The sequence below is a fragment of the Dermacentor albipictus genome, chromosome 2 (assembly GCF_038994185.2).
Source record: "Dermacentor albipictus isolate Rhodes 1998 colony chromosome 2, USDA_Dalb.pri_finalv2, whole genome shotgun sequence".
In the NCBI taxonomy this organism is placed as follows: Eukaryota; Metazoa; Arthropoda; class Arachnida; order Ixodida; family Ixodidae; genus Dermacentor; species Dermacentor albipictus.
In genome coordinates, this window is record NC_091822.1 from 782,286 (window position 1) to 803,571 (window position 21,286).

Sequence of the window (21,286 nt, forward strand, 5' to 3'; positions counted from 1 at the left end):
TCAGTGGCACATGTTCGCTCTTTATACAATGCTGACCATAAAATACATAGAAGTGATCTTGCGAGAACAGATAAAGAGTAAATATAATACACCCGACACATACATAGATATACTAGTGCGAACGGAATGCGGCCATGTGCTCGGCTGCCGGTCCGTTACCCAGATAAGCGCATCACCAAGGCCAAGTGTGGTGACCACGAGCTTTTACGCGCAAGTGTAGATGCCCCCGTCTGTGAAATCAGTGAAATGATGTTTATCACCGTGAGGGAAGAGAGCACCAGAGGACGAAGGCGCCTGGAGGTGGAGAAGAGAATCACCGCATTTGTGCCCTTTCTGTTGGTGCTTCGATGCTGCGGTGCTCGCTGTGCATGTTCGCAGGGTTACACGCAAGTGTATGCTTGTGTGTAACCCGCATTCACAAAGTGTAACATCACTAACTTTTTTAATGCTGCATGCTGAACCCTTACGCATAAAACACTTCAAAGAATTGATCTTTAACTTAGGCGCATGATATGACACAACCACACTTTCTTCACAGGCAATTTCAATCGCTTTAAACATGCTCAGGAACCGGATCGCATAAGCCCCTGGGCATAGCCAGGCGAGCCCTGACCCATGTGCCACCACCTTTCAGCAAGAAAGGAAAGTGGTCCCGAATATGCACTGCTTCCAATGCATCGTCAGTCTACCTAAAGCTAATTCTAACACTGTGGTTTGTACCACGAGATGGGGCCAGAGAAAGAGAGAGACAGAGATAAAAGAAAGATAAGGATGCTAACCAGTCAGGAGCCCAGTTGAAAATGGGGCCAGAAGGGCACAAATGGTGATAAGGCTTTTCATCAGTTCATGTTATACTATGATAAGTCATCATTACTGCCCTATGTAGCCTTTTACATGTCTGAGCGTGCGTGTTACTGCCAACAACTGGAAACACAACTGTCTTTAGCTTTGAGACTGCTTGTTTTCTGAAGGCGAGGAGAGACCAGCATGCCGTTCCACACACGGCGACGATCCTGCCGAGGACTGCGATGGTGAGTGCTCAAAGGGGACCACCAACTCTCCATAGTAGTTGTACACCTTGAGTTGTGGGAGCCGCCGTGCCAGCGACTCTAATAATAAATCCACCACCTGGCAAGAAAAATTTTGGCATTAGGGGAAAGAACAGGTGTACAACCTGGAGTTAGGACATACATGCTATACTCACAGACAACTTTCTGTTGCAGTGAAGGGAAAGCTATGGAGGTAAAGCACGCACAAGCAAGAGCACTTCTTAAAAATGTTCCACATTTTAAACTGCACTAGTTTAGGCCGTGGAGCATAAAGCATAAGTACCTTATTCCCGACAGCAAAATAAAACAAACCACACCACTGCGTGTTAAATTTGATTTATATTTCTGCTTTACTCTTCCATGTCTGGGCAAATGCGAAGCTATACTGCATCAGTCTGTTCAGAGAAATCAAAAGTGCTGCCACACTACAGCGGGTGTGGTAACACATGTGCAGAAGTTCCACCCTCACAGCTTTCTCTTCTGTGCTACAGAAAGTTGTCTGCACAGACTAAAAAGGACAAACACATTTTGCAGTGCTCTCCCCAAATAAAGTTATCCCTTGGTCTAGCTGGTCCTGGGCCAATGATTTTGTTTAACTTGGCAGAAGAGGCAAAAAGTATACAGGCGTTGACTTCAAAGTGGTTTGGTTTATTGACAGGACAACATATAAGCGCAGACCACTTATAATGTAGGTTGCCAGAGTCGTGAATATCTGCACCCTAATCAAAACAATAATTTTAAAAGCCTGCACACATGCAAAACATGTAGACCAAGTACCCGTGTGTATCCAACAAGCAAAACATGCAACCAGGATGTTCGAATGTTTTAAAATTTGCGAACCTTGAAAGATTATCGCATGGAACTGGCCTTTCCAGACAGTCTTTGCATGAAGCAGATAGAATAACACAGGGGAAAAAATGCAGAAGAGGAAAGTGTGGAGCAGATGCTGTCGACAAGTTGCCAGAGCAGAGGCTTCTCTGTAGCCTAGGCAACTGTCGCACAACCACAGAGTGTCTTAGGCGCCACCTGGCTGCAGCAGCACCCGAGTGTTGCAATGAGAGCCATTTGCTGTTTACAAAGCGACACAAACCCAGCGCTCCAAGTCGACTTCAAAAAGTTTCGTTGACTATCTAGTCATACGTCTGCAGTCACCCACGGCGGCGTGAAAGAGGTTCACTGAAGAGCAGCGTGTGTGTACACATTGCCACACACTCAGTGACAGGAGTTGGTCTGACGGTTGGTTTTGAACTATGTTCCCTCAACACAGCAGCCCGATGTGCCACGCATTTGACCATGCACTACCCAGTGACCCAGGTAGGCAGGAAAATGATTAGAGACAAACAGACATACATAGAAACAGTTTGATAGCCCACGGAAAGTCCATGAAGTACCCAAAGAATGACAATGCATTAAAATGTGAGCCACTTTGCCACACGCTTCGTCTGTACTGGTCTTCATGAATTTCTTTGATGCCAACTTGGGTCACAGGGTGTGTATCAGTAAGTGGGTGCTGCTCTACAATGATGAAAAAGATCCCTTAAATTTCTTCGATGCTGAGCCCAATCCAACCCCACAATGGTTCCTCAAGGACAGCAGCCTGAAGCAGGCTCCATCACAAATGCGCTTTGTATGTGCCGCTCTTCAATGAACCTCTCACCAACTTGGGTATGTGCCACTGGGTGCACGGCAAGCGCGAAAAGGATTCTCAGTGCTCGCGCACACTAGTGTGCCACTAGGAGACACAGTGGGCCCCTTTCATTGTGCAGTCCCAGAATGTCCGCAAACCGCCCGCAGCTTCCGCTGCAACTTGCTCTGACAGAAGGGTACGTCACAGATACGTGACCCGCTGTCGGGGACTGCCTGAAGTGGTCCGAGGTTTCACTCGAAAGTACCGTGACTATAAGTCAATATCCTGGCAGCTGTTTCTGCTTGTACCCAGCACACCACTTAGCAAGTTCATTAGCGTGGCCTCCGAGATACGGCAATCTTAGAAGCCACGTTGCTGACGCAACCACAAAGTTTGCATAGTGGAATATCGTAGCCTGACGGCATAGAATATATTCACAAAGTGCAATTAACATCGCTCTCTCTCTTTTCACGCCACTTATAACCAAACAAGTGGGAAATTGAACCTAAATTTCTACACAAACACAAATAAAATTCCGATTGTACCGCATTGCCGTTCTTGCCAAAAACTCCCGTGAATATCATGCCCATTAGCTGTGAAAGCAACTCACTAAGCTAAGAAAGTGCAATTGCAGCTCGTGAGACCCATCTTCGAAAGGGCCGATTATGCCACTAAATGTGACATGCATGTCGTACAGAGTGTGTGTGTGTGTGTGCTTCATCGCAAAATGTCACCCTCCACTAATTGTGCATATCAAAAAGCAAATGCTCACACCTACAATGGTGAAATAAACCCGTGAACAGCAACTTGGTAAGGTCCGACTGTATACCACCCCAGCTACAGACGAGAAATAGCCACACACGCAAGCTTCACTCACCTGAAAAGAGAATTCTACCTGTTTACTACACACAGCACTGAGCATGAGAGATCTTGCAAAAAGCATCAAGAAAAGCCAGCATTGAACCTGATTGCTATGCTTGTCTATTTAAAACACATGAAGACATGCGGCAGCAATTACATGGCTTATGAAAACCTCCCATAATGGCACAGAAAGCATCAATGATTTAATAGACACGATAGCTGAGTGCACTATATTTGCCGTCTGGAAAGCGCTAAGTACTCAGAAGCAAACGACAGCTTTCACAACATGGCAGCAGGCTCTGTGTGCATCTTTTTCAGACAGCCATTGTCTGCTAGCTGCTTTCACTGGCCTGAGCAAAAACCTCTGCTAACAGCTCCAAGAGCCCGTGAGCAGTTCATGAATTCCAGTCTGTGAAAAAAAGCACGCAATTCTGGCAGCTCTCGGACTGGCGGGCGGAGCTGCTGAAACTCCGAAAAAAATTAATGTGGGATTGCATTCCCAAGCATTTCTCAGCATTTCCACTGTTTTCAGGTTTTGCAATTCAGTTGTCGTCACTCCATTGTTCTAGCATCGTTGTCATGCCATCATCATGTCGTCATTACACAGTCATTATGACAGGTTTCTTGTATACAGTCATTGTGATGCCATCGTGGTCGTTCCATTGTCGTCCGACTCTCATCATATGGTCGTCGCCATGCCATCGTTGTCGCACAGTCATCATCATACCATTGTCATCATGTTGTCACTTTTCCATCATCATCACTTCAATAGTGTCGTCCAAATGTCATAATACCGCCACTGTCCTCACACAGTTGTCATGCCATCATTGTTGTAGCATTGCCATCATAGTCATCATCACAGGTTTGTTGTGATGCCGTTGTGATGCTATCGTGGTTGCTCCATGGTTGTCATTTTAATTTCCACATTCGACTCTCGTCACGCTGTTGTTGCCATGCTTGTCACACTGTCATCATACCACTGTCATCAAGCAGTTGTTTTACCATCATCATCACTTCAGTAACATCATCTCGTTGTGTGACCACTTTCATTGATTTATCACTCTTATGTATGCAAGCCCATATCCAGAAAACTAAAAGCAGCAACTGATGGAGGTGCAGCACCTGCTTTTAGTTTTCAGATATAAGCTCGCAGACCAGCCCCGGGCTGGGCTAGTGTATGGTTGGCGTTGTGGCGACAGGTCCTCGTGAGGACGAACAGGGCGGTCGTCGAGAACTCCACTGAATGGCGGTGAGGTAGTCGGCTATGTCACGAGGGCACTCTCCAAGCTGCGGATGCGGCGCGTTGACGGCGAACGCTCTCAGTCACAAGTCATGGTATGGGCATCGGTGGTACACATGGCAGGCTCATGACATGGGCGGTCGCCAAATGTCCATTTTCCTCACGTAGGTGCGCTGTGCAATGGGTGGATGTGCTGGTGGCGGCGGTGGTGGATGACGGAATTGCAGTGTTGCAGGCCGTTACAGGGACCGTTACACGGTCGCGGAGGGGGATCTTGACGGCGGGCGACGGCAGGGTAGGTCATCGCATCTGGCTGGGGCTGCAGTGATTGTGGTTGCACCTCACGAACTTCAAGTGATACTGCGATATCGTTATAAGTGGGGCTTGACTGCAGCGCGAGATGGGAAATATTCAAACTACCTTCTTTTTTCGTTGGGGTGCCTACATATTGATACATTTCTTCCAGGCATGTGTTCTCCTGCATGTAATGAATAAGTGCTTCGGATAAGTGCAAGGTTGCAATCGGATTGTTTGCTTGCAAAATAACCACATTTTGCAAGGATGCATTAAGGAATACAGTTGAAGCTTGATACAGTTAACCCTCGACATAACAAACTTCAATAGAATACCCCTCGCGTGCGATCAAGTGCACGCGAGGGGTAAGATGGCGAACGTCGCGATTTCTGGCCCCTGTCTCAGCCCTGGCTGCGCATGGCTGTAAGTGCGGCTGAGCACATATGCAGCCACGCACCTTGCTTTAGAGGTACATCTGCCACATATGCAAAAAGTGGGCGTGCCGAGATGGCGTGGCATCCTGTAAGCTGTCTTCCCATGCATTTAGTATTAAAGGTTGTGTAATCTTGAGTTTTGGTGACCCATTGGAGCGAGAGGTAGACAAAGCATTTGCTCCCCACTGCCGGCACTTTTCATGATAGCGTCGCCCTAGTGCAGGCGACGCTATCAGCCGCAAGGGCGGCGTGCATGCGAAAGCGTGGCTGGCTTCGCTTAATTCGTACTGCCTATGTGAAGACATCACCGATGGGGCATGAAACCATATCATTCATTCCCAATTCCCAAATTTATCCAAATTGTTTTCTCATTCAAGTTAGCTTTTTTTAATTGCCAGATGATATAAAAATTCTGCAGCCCTTTCCCATGTAAGAAAAATCGCTCGCCGGCTGCACTTATTTGCATAAAAGGTCAAATTCAGTACAATGAAATTTCGATATCGCAAAGTAAATTGCAGATTTTACCTACTTCATTACATCAATGTTTAACTGTATAAAGAACCCAGACACAATGAATTATGGGATATAACAAAATAAACATAAAATTCGCGTAGCCGTTTCTATGGAGTTGAAGTATTCACCTGCGATAATGATGTCGAAAATGCAGGGTCCAACACGGTATTGATCATAGCGAAGCAAACTTAGTTCTTTGCACTTGCCTCAAGATATGCATTCTCGTAGCAGAAATGCCAAATACAGCAGCCAACCGATTTTTCACACGGCTTATTGTGAATGCAAGTGCTGGGCAAGTTAGTTAATGGTTCACCGAGACCCATTAACGATGACCTTCGGAGTTCTAGGGTTGTGGTCTCATCCGTCGTATTCACATTAGCGGTCTTGTCGACGGCTCTGTCGCCTCTGGCTGAGAGACGTGGCTGCACTTGCCCTGAGTCCTGCACCACCACATGCGGTTGCACTTGGTCCAGGCAGGCAGGGAGATACGATGTCTCCAATCCAGTAAGGGAAAGAAATGCATGCGCCAGCATAAATCAACACTATAACTATAACTATAAGATGCAGCGGTGACGTAGAGGTAGAGCATCCACCTCGAGTGCGAGAGGACCGTGGTTCAAATCCCGGTACCACAATTTTCCACCGGATTAAAAAAAAAGAAATCTGCGTGTTGATAAAATTGCATAAACAGGCCTGGAGTGCGGCCTGATCCCGGTGACCAGAACCGGTAACAAACTCCCCCACCAGAGCAGGATTGGCCACCCTGGTGCAGTACTTGACCAAAACCTCCTATATGAATACAACAATCAAACCCCGGCCCTCAGTCCCCAGTAGCTGAGAAGCAACTGACCACGGCGGCGGTCAGACCTGCGACGCAGCAGAGGGTGCAAAGAATCACTGGCTCCAGACAGGCCGCCATTGGAATATGAACCTGTCAACGTTTAACGCTAGCACGTTATCTAGTGAGGCGAGTCTAGCAGTGCTATTGGAGGAATTAGAGGGCAGTAAACGGGATATAATAGGGTTCAGTGAAGTTAGGAGGCCAAAAGAAGCATATACAGTGCTAAAAAGTGGGCACGTACTGTGCTACCGGGGCTTAGCGGAGAGACGAGAACTAGGAGTCGGATTCCTGATCAATAAGAATATAGCTGAATATGAATTCTATAGCATTAACGAGAGGGTGGCAGGTCTTGTTGTGAAACATAATAACAGGTACAAATTGAAGGTCGCACAGGTCTACGCCCCTACATCCAGTCATGATGGCCAGGAAGTTGAAAGCTTCTATGAAGACGTGGAATCGGTGATGGGTAAAGTCAAAACAAAATACTACACTATTCTGATGGGCAAGTTCAATGCCAAGGTAGGCAAGAAGCAGGCTGGAGACAAGCCAGTGGGGGAATATGGCATAGGCACTAAGAATAGCAGGGAGAGTTATTAGTAGACTTTGCAGAACAGAATAATATGCGGATAATGAATACCTGCTTCCACAAGCGGGATAGCTGAAAGTGGACGTGGAGGAGCCCGAATGACGGGACTAGAAATGAAATAGACTTTATACTCTGCGCTAACCCTGGCATCATACAAGATGTGGACGTACTTGGCAAGGTGCGCTACAGTGACCACAGGATGGTAAGCACTCGAATTAGCCTAGACTTGAGGAGGGAACGAAAGAAACTGGTACATAAGAAGCCGATCAATGAGTTAGCGGTAAGAGGGAAAATAGAGGAATTCTGGATCAAGCTACAGAACAGGTATTCGGCCTTAACTCAGGAAGAGGACCTTAGTGTTGAACCTATGAATGACAATCTTATAGGCATGTTTAAGGAGTGTGCAATAGAAGTTGGTGGTACAGTGAAATCTCGGTACAACGAACTTCAGGGGACCGCGGGAAAATGTTCGTTATTCTGAAAGGTCGTTATAGTGAAAGCCCAAAAATTAGCCATAACAATAGCATTTCAGTAACGCAAGCGTCCTACCTTTGAAACGGTACCTCCTTGAACTCGTTTCTCACACAATGCACACGTGATCGTCAGGCAAGGCACATTTATTTGAAACAGTCCGTAATCGTATTCTGACGGGTGCAGCACAGACTCTGCAGCACGAACGATTCCAGACCGTCCGCATTCTTATGCACGCCTTCGGTCGCTGTGCCGCTTTTGACTATAAATATGCGGAGTTTTCGCAAGCAGTCCAACGCATCTGTGGCCGACACGGACTCGTCGCGGTCTTCGGGTGCTGCCGTAACGTGCAGCAAGATTCTTGCTGGTGCTTAAAGATTTTCTCCTTATCTTTGAGAATCGTGGCGATCGTCGACCGCGCCACTCCATGTTCTTTAGCCACGACGGATTGTTTCTTCCCGTCTTCTATCTCGCGAAGAATCTCTACTCTCTCGCTCAAAGAAAACTGCTTTCGCTTCTTCGCCGTGGTTTAGAGTTGTCACCTCCGCATCAGGAAAAAAAAAAAAGGCCCACTTCAGCGTTAATTACTACTTTTTTTTTTCTTCTGCCGCACCGTCTCAGGTTTTACGAGCCCATGCTTCCCGCCTCTCCACTCACAAAACCTGGTGCATCGTTGCCTCCACAACGGAGAAGGAAAAAAAAGTCTCCGCCCGCATCTTTCTCCTTCCGCGCCATCTCAGGTTTTTGCGGGAAGCAAGTTGCAAGGCGGCCCGCTCTTCGCGCTGCACCGTCTGCTAGCTTAGGGCCGATTTACGCTCAAACCGCCCATGGCCGCACGCCGCACCGCAAGCGAGCGGTTCGCCAGTAATGGCCGACGTGACGTCACGAGAGGCGGTCGTGAACACGACCTACTGGAACTCCAGACCTGCACAGATATCCGGCTTCTATGGGAGCAGCTTGCGCCCACTTTCGTTCAACCGACGGCCGTAGGTGGCGCTTTTATAACCTGTTCGTCTGCTACGCGGTGGGCGGCTGTGCGGCGTTGTAATTAGTACGGCAGCTGTTGTGTTGTGACGAACTGCTTGTCTAGTTGATGATTTTTGCTAACACAGTGACAGTGATGTCACAAGGCTTTGATCGGTCACTTGGCTCCAAAAGTTGACTGCCCGAACCTAAAAAATGTCGGAGCGTGTAGTCCACTGCTCTCTAAAAAAGCGTTAAATAGCCGCTCCTATTGCCTTTTTCAAGCAGATTATTATAAATCACATTGTGTATAGAGTTCGCACAGTACACAACAGTTTTATTCTACACGTTGTAAAATTCGCTTCTGCGCTCTTTAGAAACTTGAAACCACCGTAATTTTCGACGACAGAACGATTACCACTCATTTTAGCTCTTAAAAGTTGTCCGTGAATGCGTCGTGAGCTCAAAAAGTGAATTACACCACAGCTTCACTGCGTACGTGTCTTAAGCACCACCGTTATGCTGCCGCCGTACCACGCAGGAAAGCTAGCTTTACAGTTTCAAAAGAGTTCCGTGACACGATTTTTAAGGCCTGCACTGCAGCACGTTTTAAAGCACATGGGATCGCTTAATATTTTGCAAGCTTTCTACTGAGCTAGACATCCAACGATATTAAAAACAAGATATGCTCACCTTCCCTTGAAACAGAATCGGTCAGCCTATTGCACATATCGGGCGGAGGACTTACTAGTGAATACTTTTACTATGCTTTTACAGATCATCTTCCTTTCACTACGGCACACAGCAGTAAATCCTAATGTGTCTACGACATTAGGCTGTCTGTAATCAACTAAAGAAAGCTAGATTATCCTATGAATCCTTTTAAACAATTTTTCCAGTCTCTTAAGGAGGCTAGGAAAGGGAAATTTATGCCGTTGATCTAGCATTGCAGCGGCCACCTATGCTCGTTGTTTACATTTCTTGCACCGCTCATCCTCTTCTAGTTTCACTATTCAAACGCAAAGCATTCGCAAATATGTTTTCTTTTGTATATTTGTGAATTTATTTGTTTACCGCCAATACAAGAGCTTTGTGCCTGCCGAAATGGCAAGACAAGCGCTGAACAGATCGCAGAAGCAGACGACAGCGAACAGGTTATAGCTAGCGCCACTCCGCTCGTACGTTCTTTCCCTAGCGGCGAAAGGGGCGAACTAGACCAGGCGTGCTGGAGGAGGGAGATCTGTGCAGGTCTGGAGTTCAGTAGGTCGTGGTCGTGAACTTTCGCCTCCGTGCGGCGGCCGCATAAACATGGCGCTGGTTCGAAGCGAAGCGGAACGCGAGGCCTAGACCGCTAGGCTGCCGCGGCAGTTTGTTTTTTTGTGTGGTTTATTGTGATCACTGCAAGAGCTATTCAGCACCTGCAAAGCTATTTGTCTAACACAACAAGCAGCTGTACTCTTCCTGACCTCTTCAGTCCGTGCGATCGCCAGAGGAAACAGACGGATGTGTGTTGTGTTTACGCGAGGATCGGAAGGAATGAAGCCGCCGATTTCGTGTGTTTTAGGCCGTTTTTTGCACGTGCATTACAAACGTGAAGACCATCGCTCACACCTGCATTCTGAGCATGACACTAGTTCGGTACGCGGCAAAATGAAAAGATTGCGATCGCCCTCCTCAGCATATGGTGTTCGTAGGTGTGTGTGCGCGCTTCATCGATACGAAGATTGCAAGTTTGTGCAGTACTGGCTTGTGTTTCAGAAGCGATGGCACGATGTGTAGCGATGAGCTTCATTATCGCCTCATCGCAGTCATTTGTAATGTGCTGTTTGTGTCTACCTTCGTTTGAGCTGTTTTGCGGGCTGCGATGCGCATTGGTGACCGCGAACACGTACAGAACGTTCGAGCGCTAGGGTTCTTACTTTTACGAAGCGTAAGTGTACTGTGATATGTACGTGCAATGTGTCGCAGTGGTGCTAGGTGTATAAGTGTTCGTATTATGCAATATGCACATGTTCTCAAGTGAACAGTGCATAAGCTTTGCGGGCGAGTTTTGGTTCCGGCCCTTTCTGCCTCGTTCACGTATCTTGTGTGTTTTTCACAAGTTATTTCTGTGCTACGAAGGTGTTTGTAATCGGTTAGGGCAATATAAGGAACAGCTTAAAAGTTACATGAGTACATGCGCGCTGTCGTGAAATGTGGACGCGCGTGTGCACTGTTCTCATGAACGCAAATTTCGGGCACTCTTCATTTTTGTCATGTGGACATTAGTGTAAACAGCGGAAATCCTGAGGCGTATTTCTAGATTAAGCAAAGTATACATTCTTATACTGAGAGATGTGAGCGCCTTGCACGTGCAAGAAATTCAGCTGCTTGTTTCTTGTTAGTGTCTGAGTACACACTGTTAGTGCCAACACCAGTGACACAGCATGATAAGCATAAAATGTGTGAAAACTAGATACTTCATTTTGATTCTTGACAATTTGCATTTTTTGATAGCAAGCCATATGCATGTAACAAAGCATGAAGATTACAACACAACTGGTATGGTCAATATAGAATTCGAGGATTGTAGCAGAAGAACTTAAAGAATGCGGACACAGACGGAACGACTATAGTCGGATACAACTTTAGAAAAAATGGGAGGCCCCGCCCAGATGACCAAAGCGCGATGTCCGATTGCCTCCGTGACTAAAATAATTCCACTAAAAAAATTGTGCTCCTGAAACGCGCAGTTTTAGGTATAAATAAAGACTTCTGTATTTTGATAACTGGTTTAGTAGAGCTCTCATGTGCTACAGCACATGGCGGATCGCGACCGAAAAATAACCCCTTGCCATCCACAACGCTGCCCGTCGTCTGCTCTTTAGCTTCATTGCAAGTGACAAAAGTAGAAAGAGCAGCTTTGGCTTTTGCGCTTCTTTACATGTACACGGCACATTTACTACTCTTGTTCCGAGCTTGAAATGAATCAGTTGCTATTGAACAAGTACTTACATAAAGCAATGCATTTATCGCAACCATTACAAACTCAAGATGCTCCGTGTCAGCGAAAGCACAGTGTTCAAGGTGAAGGTCAAAGCTTCGCATATTTCGGGTGGCAAACTGTTGATGCCCTCGCGAAAGCACCCACAAAATGCGGAGAAAAGAAGACGCAGCACAAAGTATGACACGTTGTGTGCACCGAGGTCGTGTGCAGAATTTATTTCGCCGCAACGAGATACCGACGGTCGAGAAGATCACTAACGAGTTCGCGAAGCGTATATGGTGTTATGTTTTTGCCCTGGGATTTGTCTGACGGAAGGCCAGTGCTATGGTGTGCAACATTCATCCCCGCATGGTCCCTGCTTCGGGTACACGACTACGTGCACGGCTCGGGTTTCCCGCAACTGCACGGCGTCCACGACGGAAGCGGCCACCGGATCACGGACTGCTATTCGGCCCCTCCCCGTGCCGGCAGCAATGCAACCCCCTCCCGCCTTTGTTCGGCAGCGCCCGCACCACGAACAACTCCCACTGTGTTTGGGACGGTTTCCAAAGGAGGGCTGTGTTTCGACCCTGTGCCTTACAGTTGGTTCCCTTTGTCCTATGCGGGCCATAAAACTTCCCTGGCGCACCATTCTGATTGACCGCCAGATCGGCCTGACGCCACAGCGCGGTTTGAGAAAGTGCCGGCCACCGAGAGCGGCGTTAGGACCACGGAGGCTACCCAGACCCTCTCTCTCTCTTGACCTTGTTTCGTCCTTAGGGACTGTCTGGGGAATCTGTGGACTGAGGGGTGTTATTTAAGCAGCTTGCAGCTGCTCTGTTGGTCTCTCTCCTGATAACGACGACAACATGTAAACATTGTATAAAGAATTCTTCACCGAGAAAGCTCTCCTCATCTCTGACTCTGCGTGAAGTGGGGTCCAGACCTCCTGCCAGCCTCACACACCTCGACACACGCAACAATGGATCTCCCATCACTGAAGCGGTGTACTGTGCGTCGCCTGCTTGTCGAGATCTAATTCAAGCACGAGAAGAGGAGCCGCAATTCGCTGCTGATCGACCGGGATGACATTGCTGAATGGCGGAATCTCTACCTTCGTGACGTGGAGCGCTATGGGCAGAAGGCCGAAAGATCTTTTTCCTGGATGAGACATGGGTGACGGCGGTACACACTGGGTCGATCGTGTGGACAGACATCGTGGTGCAGAAGCGTGGACACCTATACGCTCGAGCAAATGGCCCGTCGACGGGTCTACAAGAACCTTCTGGAAAAGGCCTGTGCCTGATTGTGACGCACATTGGCAGCGAGGATGGCTTCGTCGACGGCAGCTTAGATATATTCTGAGGCCATAAAAACAAGCGACTACCACGAAGAAATGGACAGCAATCACTTCGAGGGATGGTTTAATGACGTTTTGCAGAAGTTGCCTGCTGGTAGCGTCATTGTTTTGGGCAATGCACCTTACCATTCCCGACGAGAAGAGAAATAGCCGACAACAGCTTGGAAGAAAGAAAAAATACAGGAGTGACTCAAAAGCAAGAACAACACCCACAGCGAAAGGGTGGTTAAAAAGCAGCTGCTTGAGTTGGTAGCATCTGTAAAGCCACGCTTCCTGAGCTACATCGTAGACAATGCAGCTGAAAGAGCCGGCTGCATTGTACTCAGGCTCCCACTGTACCACTGCGAATTAAATCCTATCGAGCTCGTGTGGGCAAAGGTAAAAAATGGCATAGCTGCGGACAACAGAGACGTCAAGCTATACACGGTCTAATACGTCTTGAGGGAAAAAATTAAGCACATAATGGTGGAAGACTGGAGGAAGAAACTTCACCATGTCATGGACCTGGAGGCAAATGCAGGCTTGATACGTCTGGAAGTGACCACATCCAACCCATCATCATCCAACTGGGTGAAGATGACAGTGAAGAAAGCGACTCCGACTGCGAGCTGTCCGGCATTGAGCCACTGGATGAAGCATAACAGCTTCTTATTAACGAAAGAACAGCCCTTATTAAGGCTACCAAAATATTGTCGGTGGGTTCGCAGCAGCTAAGCATTCTCCCGTGACCTCTCAAATAAATAAGCAGTTCATTTGATGACATATTCCTTTTAATGGAAGCCCAATTCTGAAAAAGCAACGGCCTGCACAGATCGTGCTCAATATAAGTATTGGCACGGAAACGTGCTGAAATGCTGGAAAATCAGAATGCAAATACACTTGTTAACCCTGAATAACTGTGCGGCCCAAAATGCTCATTCGGGCAGCCACTGTCCAGCTTCACACGAAAAAGCAGTAGTCAACGTGAAAGTGACAGCCACACCAATGCGCACACCAAAGTACATTTGCTTTGCGTGCAGTTTCGCTGGCCCTACTCTTATTTCCAGCCTGTTGAGATGAATAATGCCAATGTCAGAAGGCCCAAAATACTCTATTGGGCAGCCACCTACGAGCATTATGGGCCCTGTGATGAGATAACAGTCGTCAGGGCATGCTTGAAAGGCACCTTTAGCATCTGCACTTCAAAGCGCAGCCATGTCGTAGCCATTGTAGGTGAAACAGTAGCAATCAACGCGAAATTGTCCGCCACTTTTAGCCGTTTGCATGCAAAAGCACACTCATGTGGTCGCATTCTTTATCTTGGTTATATGGCTCAGACAAGTAATGTGGACAAGAGAACAATTATCAAACATCATTAGCTTAGTTAGGCCCCTAATACTCATTATGGTAACTATTAATATTAGTAGTCGAGGGCACGCTTGAAAGGCACCATTAGCAGTTTGCACGTCAAAGCACAGTCAAGCTGTCGCCACTGTTAGTGAAACGGCAGCAATCAACGCGAAAATGACAGCCACTGTTGGCAGCTTGCATGCAAACACGCATTAATGTGGTGGTATTGTTTATTTTGGCTACCTGGCCCAGGCAAGTAATGCGAATAAGAGAACAATTATCAAACATCATTATCTTAGTTAGGCCCCTAATACTCATTATGGTAACTATTAATATTAGTAGTCGAGGGCACGCTTGAAAGGCACCATTAGCAGTTTGCACGTCAAAGCACAGTCAAGCTGTCGCCACTGTTGGTGCAACGGCAGCAATCAACGCGAAAATGACAGCCACTGTTGGCAGCTTGCATGCAAACACACGTTAATGTGGTGGCATTCCTTATTTTGGTTGTCTGGCCCAGGCAAGTAATGCGAATAAGAGAACAATTATCAAACATCATTAGCTTAGTTAGGCCCAAAATACTCAGTCATGTAGCTATTAATAGCAGTAGTTGAGGGCACGCTTGAAAGGCACCATTTGCAGTCTGCACATCAAATCACAGTCATGCCGCAGCCATTGTTGTATTTGTTTATCTGACCGGGCAAGTAACACCAATGTTAGCACAATTATTCACCCTAAATAGCTCTGCTAGCATTGTTTGTACTAAAAAATGCTGAGTGAAGTTGAATGTGTTTTATTGAGGTAATTATTTAATTCACAAGCCATCGGCACAGCGATGGACAGCCACGTTCAGACAATGACATATATGAAGTAATAAATGGTGAAAGTTGCAAAAGCTCTCAGTGCACTGCTTTGCCGGGCTCCATTCACTGGAAGATGTCTTTGCAACGATGAAAGCATCAGACAGGAAATGATACCCCACTGCACAATGTTATTCATGTCGAATATTTTTACCATCATATGTGATGGGCAGCGAAACCGTCTGTTTACTAAGACTGAATGCATGAAAAATGCAACAGCATAGCAAGGTGTTGTTTTGCAATATGCAGCCTTTCATGTGCACTTCTGGCGAGCTGCCACATGCACTGATGCATAAACATGAACAGAAGTAAGAGGCAAAGTTACTGTGCAACCCACATGACGCTTTTAAGAAAATGTATCTCTAAACCTTTCTGTTTTCATAGGCGATCAAAATTTGTTTTGAGCAAGTTGGTTAATCACATTGCAGCAACAACACAAGAAGCAAGGACAGAAAACACAGCGAGTAGGCAGATTGAGAAGACAAGGTAGACCAGTGAGACAGGTTTTAATGAGATGGAAGAGGCCAGCCCTACAGTGTGCAGGAGTTAGTGCTTTGAATGAGATTGGTTAATGAAAATGTGTAAAGACTTTGCGAAAAAAAAACTAGCAAAAACAAATGCTAATATAAAATAAAAGGACAGAAATAAGATTAAGGGGGGATGAGGGATGAGGGCAAACACGCATGGTAGCAGGCACCTATTCACGCACAAACGCGAAAGCTAAGAAAAACTCAAATTTAAAGAAATGTGGGAAATTTTAAAAAATTGACAAACGCAAGAAAACATGCACACATTTACGAACAGACGCGGGTAGAGGTATTATAGGAGTGGGTTCACAAGCTGCTGTGCCTACCTTCTCGTACCTTTTTTTTTACCGCTCTCTTAACACTGTCTTGGGAATTTTTAATCGCAACATATCACGAGAATCGAAAAGCAGCGCGAAGCTATTTTGTGGGAAACCATATCGAGCACTGGCAACGCAACTTGTGCGTGACTGTGCCACAGCATGCATTCTACAGCTTGCGTGCACGGTGAGCACTGGTGGAAAGCAATCAATCGACGGTGCTACACAATGCTCGAACACCACCGTTAGACGCTCGGCTATCTCACTGCTGACAATGATCGTTCATGCTAAGTTGATGGCGAGAAATCTTTGCGTTGGAGGCTTCTTTTGCAAATATTTTCTGTTGAGACGCTCGTAAGTTTGTTTCATGCGTGCACATTTTTCTCATTTCTCCTGAGAATGGTTTTGCTCCATCGCTTCACCCCGTCCGACGAGAAACACAGACACTACATGAACACGCACGCTGCTGACAGTAGGCACCAGACTTTGGCAAACTTTTCTTGTCGTAACTCATAATTTCATGAAGTACAAGTCCTTAAAAGGAACGACGATAGGTTAACTCAGGAGATTCTTGAGGCATTCGAGATAAGTAAAACAGGAGCGTAATGTGTAAGCACACTGTCATTGGCCTTGACAAGAAAGGAAGTCACCTTTTTGAGACAGCCTCAGATGTATAAGAGAAGAGATATGGCGATGAAATCAATAATAGTGGGAATTTCAATCAAGAAATCAGTTGACAGTGCAGCTGCGTACTCGTCTAGTCGTTCCTTCTGTGTCCATGTTCCTTAAGTTCTACTGCTACAATCCTCGAAGAATAACCAAGTAGCCCAGTTAAACACCCTTTTGTCAATATATGATATTCTGTTGGCAGCTGGAACATCTAGTGTGTATGTAAGTGTTGAAACCATTATTTTAAGCTGTTGATATTGCATAAGGATGTGTGAATATTTGCAACTTTGTAATTATGCATCAAATAGTGTCCTGTTCGATTCGGTGGTCACTTTTTGTAACAGTGAATATTTTTTTCATACGTATCGGGCATTTCAAAATGCCAACTGCACCCACATAAACACTAAATTGCAGAAAAGTACGGTAAATTTTCACCATGACAGGCGTGCTATAGCCATAAAACATGAGAACTTGCGTAGAGGAGCAGGCTAGGTCACTCAGGCAGCCACACTTTACAGGCTCTACAGTGATCATTTATTCATTTATTCATTTATTAATTTGTTATTTCAAGATGTTCACTAATATTTATTGAATATGATGTTTACCTATGCACTGTAGTCTTTTTTTATTACTATTGTTCTGTCCATGTTCTGTTGCTGCCGGTTTTTATGTACGGGGGTGTGCCCCTCTGTCAAGCCAGTCATAGGCTTTTTGGGTGCACCCCTAACATCCCTGATGTTGAAATAAAGGTATTTGTATTTATCCTCTGAAGAGCCCTGTGCATGCGAATAAAGTACTTGTTTGCTCGTAGGCTCAGTTTGTGTTTTTCAAATACAATACTTAGTAAGGTACTATACTATTACAGAAACTTGCTAGCTTCAAAAATACAGGGATATAAACATCAGTTTATGTTAATTGTGATAATGGCTATTCATTTTTAGAAAAGTATTCGATCCAATTTGCTTCTTGCACTGTACTATTCGGTCCTGAAAATCCTTATTTGCTCACCTCTAATATTGCATTATTTTTGTGCTGTCTTTCACATGTGCACTGCAAACAAGACTCGCATAGATGTGCACTCAGAGCATATTACATATAATTAAAGAAAATTTCCCAGTGGGCTAGTTGGTTCGACATAACGCTGTTGAGCAAAGTGACGAAGGGACAGGACTTAAGAGAGAAAAACAATGCACGACACCCGAGTGCAAACTAACAACTGTTTTATTTTTCGGAAAATGAGACCTTCATATAGCCTAGTCGCATGTTCAGGGATGTTCTTCCCAGTCTAACCACGCCATCTATTATCATTCATTAAGCTAATCTCTTTGCTGAGTGATATAGATGGCACATGGGGTCATCTTGATGTTGTAGGCTTCCATGACTTCTTTTTCTTTGGTTACTACATTTCAGCAAGATCCCCATCCTGTGGGAGATACGGCATGAAGCGCAATGTATGGCCAGGTCTCTGGGTGCTTGTGTCAGACTGCAGTTGTATAGATGGTTGCGCAGTCAATCATTTACGCACCTGCCTGTTTGGTGCATGTAATCAGCCCCACTTGTCAAAGATATCTTGTAGACCATGTCTATCGTGCATTCAGTCAATCCTTTAACGTGGTTTATAGTGCATGCATTCAGGGTATTCCTTTCGCTGGTCATTCCATTTACTTTTGAGCACATTTCCTTTAGCTTTTGTCTTGCTGTGAGGACCACTCGTTCGCTCGGTTAAACTGAGCGAACGACTTCAGCAAAAGATGAGAGCAAAGGCAGCATGCAGTGGGAGATTAAAAAATCTGCAAGTGAGAAGAGGCATGAGGAGGAAAGTGGATAAGAAGGTGCAGCATAACCATGAGGCAGATAAAGGAGGAGTGTATGGCAAAATTGTGCGAATAAAAGCGAAGTGCAGTGACGGTAGCTACGAGATGGTGCCAGAGTAGCACGCAATGTCTGGGAGGGTTGTTGGCGATGGCTTCTGTGAACCACGCCCATGCATCACCCATGCGCTGGCTCACGCGATCTCCAGATTGGCAAGGCAGTGGCGCCACACTTCGCTCCGTTTGCAACATGCCACACGAGACCGATTGTCATTGCCAGTGAAATGACAACACATGTAGAGCTGGACTAAAATTTCGTATTAGGGAGTATCGTAATTGTCTGTGATTTTTTTCTGTCAATTGCGTATGCTCTGCAGTAATAAACATTGCAGAAACATCGCCGGTCGCTTATGCTCTTATGCCTCTCAATATAGGTATTGTATCAAAGCAGATTCCTTGCTTTGTACACGTTTGTTTCCAGAGCTGTCTCTGCACATTTTACACTTTATGAAGAGGGGATACTAGGAAACAGCTTATAAGTTATATCATTGCTCCACGCATTGCAATTATTCATTTTGTGCTAGGTGTCGTGCTGTAATGTAAGCTACGCAAATGCTCTTTATGCAATCTTTTGCACATGTGGCGACACAGCAAAACACCTTCTCTGCCACTGCCCAACTGTTGCATATCTGTACACGTGTACATGTGTGATAGTGTTTCCCTTTCTGTCATGCGGGCCATATTGCGATCACACCACCCTTGCTCACTATGTGTATATAATCGTTGGCCGCCATAACCAGAAGCTTTGTTTACATGCATGCGACAGCAGAGCTTTGCTTCACCTGTACACTTTCCCTCCATTTACCTCGCAGCCACCTTAATAAACAGCAAGTATGAACGCTCTCATAAATGTTCACTTGCGGCACAGCATCTGCTCGGCATCTACTTGCTGGAATGAAAGCAGTTTAGGAAATAATCTAAAGCTCTATTTTACTGACTGCAACATTTATCATGGGTGCGAAGAGGGTGTTGCGACAGAAAGCCTGTGGTGCAAATTCAAGGAAATGTACTAGGATGCTGATCAAAAGTTTTATAGGTGTATAGTGCAAAACCACATTTACATACAGGAATGACATGACACTGGTCATAACTTAAAGCAACGGTTCATGGGGCCCACATATATGGGCACATAAACGTGATTCTCAATGCAAGTTTGACTTGATGTGATAGTCACTTTTCAGATAGAAGTGACATGATGACATACTGGTAATCAATGCCTGTTATTTCTTTGTTCCCACAATGATCAGTTGTATAATACTTGTTCTCAGATACAATAACGCATCTCTGAATCATAGATATCACATCCCATCTGCCCTATGCAACTTTGCCTCATGAAATAGGAAACTCGTTGATATAATCAGTTACGGATTATGCCAAAGTGTTATGCTGTTTCTTGCAGCTTTGTCTTTCATGAGTATTTGTGTAATGTGAAAAATAGTAGCCTGATGTTCTAAATGTTACGTATGCTATATGACAATACTATTCTTTTTCCCTGATCAGAGGAGTATTTTGTGTCAATATATAAATTGGAAGCTTTTTAACAACGAATATGTGACAAGTACTTGCATGTGAACAAGCGTATGCAGCCTTCCAAAGACAAGCACGGTAACGAATGTATCTTTTAGCCGTATTGGCACAAAACTTTCCCATAGGCTTTTTTTTGCCTAAAGCCAACCACCCATCTCGATCTAGCAGATTTATCTTTTATGAGACAAGTCTGTGCTGTTTTCCTTGCAACAAGTTCTTTTACATGTGTCTGCAAAACATTGGCCCTTCATTATGTTTGTTTTTTCTACAACTTTCATGTTTTTTTGGAAACAATTTATTTTGCATTTTTGGAAGCTCTTCATACAGCAGCCATTATTTCTTGGAAAGCTTCTTTGCAACGAGGCTCTAAAGTTGTTGATACACCATTCAAGTATTTTTTTTATATAACATTAGTAGCCTTGCATTTAAAACTTATCCTTTGTCCCCAATAGTTAGCTCTAGTTCGCACTAGTTGGTTAAGATGTAGTAACTAAATAAATGGAAATAAATATTGCTACTACAAGTACTCACGTCGTCGTGTCACTATTCAACATTAGACATTTACTATTTTTGTTCAATTTCTGTTTGAAAAAAATTAACATTCGCCCACCTCACAATGCTCGAAGATGCGCCCAAGCCATATTTGTCATGTAAAAAGGAGGTGAGGCGTGCAGACAGGACACAAGAGTAGAGAAGTGGACTTCTCTACTCTTGTTTCCTGTCTGCACGCCTCACTTCTTTTTTGCATAATGAATCCTTACCGACTAGCTCAGCTTTGTCGTTCTAAGCCATATTTGTGCTTTCTGAAGTCTTACTTTGCTTTAATAATAGTGGCAAAAAGCAGCTTTTCAGAGAGAACTTGATTTTGTTGTTCTGTGTTTTCTGTTCTTCTGCCATAAGTATAGTGAACTGATAACTATATCGCATACACACAGCCTCTCAATGGAACAGACATTTATTTGATACACATGAATTTGCACCCTGT

The 21,286-nt window shown here is 45.4% G+C and overlaps 1 protein-coding gene across 1 annotated transcript in view; it reads right to left on the minus strand.

Annotated features, from left to right (window-relative positions):
- LOC139055842 (F-box/LRR-repeat protein 20-like) overlaps positions 1-21,286 on the minus strand; it is a 93,845-nt gene continuing 72,559 nt past the window's right edge. The window contains exon 6 of the mRNA XM_070533390.1: positions 1-1,128. Within this exon, the coding sequence (XP_070389491.1) occupies positions 943-1,128 (186 nt within the window). The 3' untranslated portion in view covers positions 1-942. The remainder of the gene's footprint in view (positions 1,129-21,286) is intronic.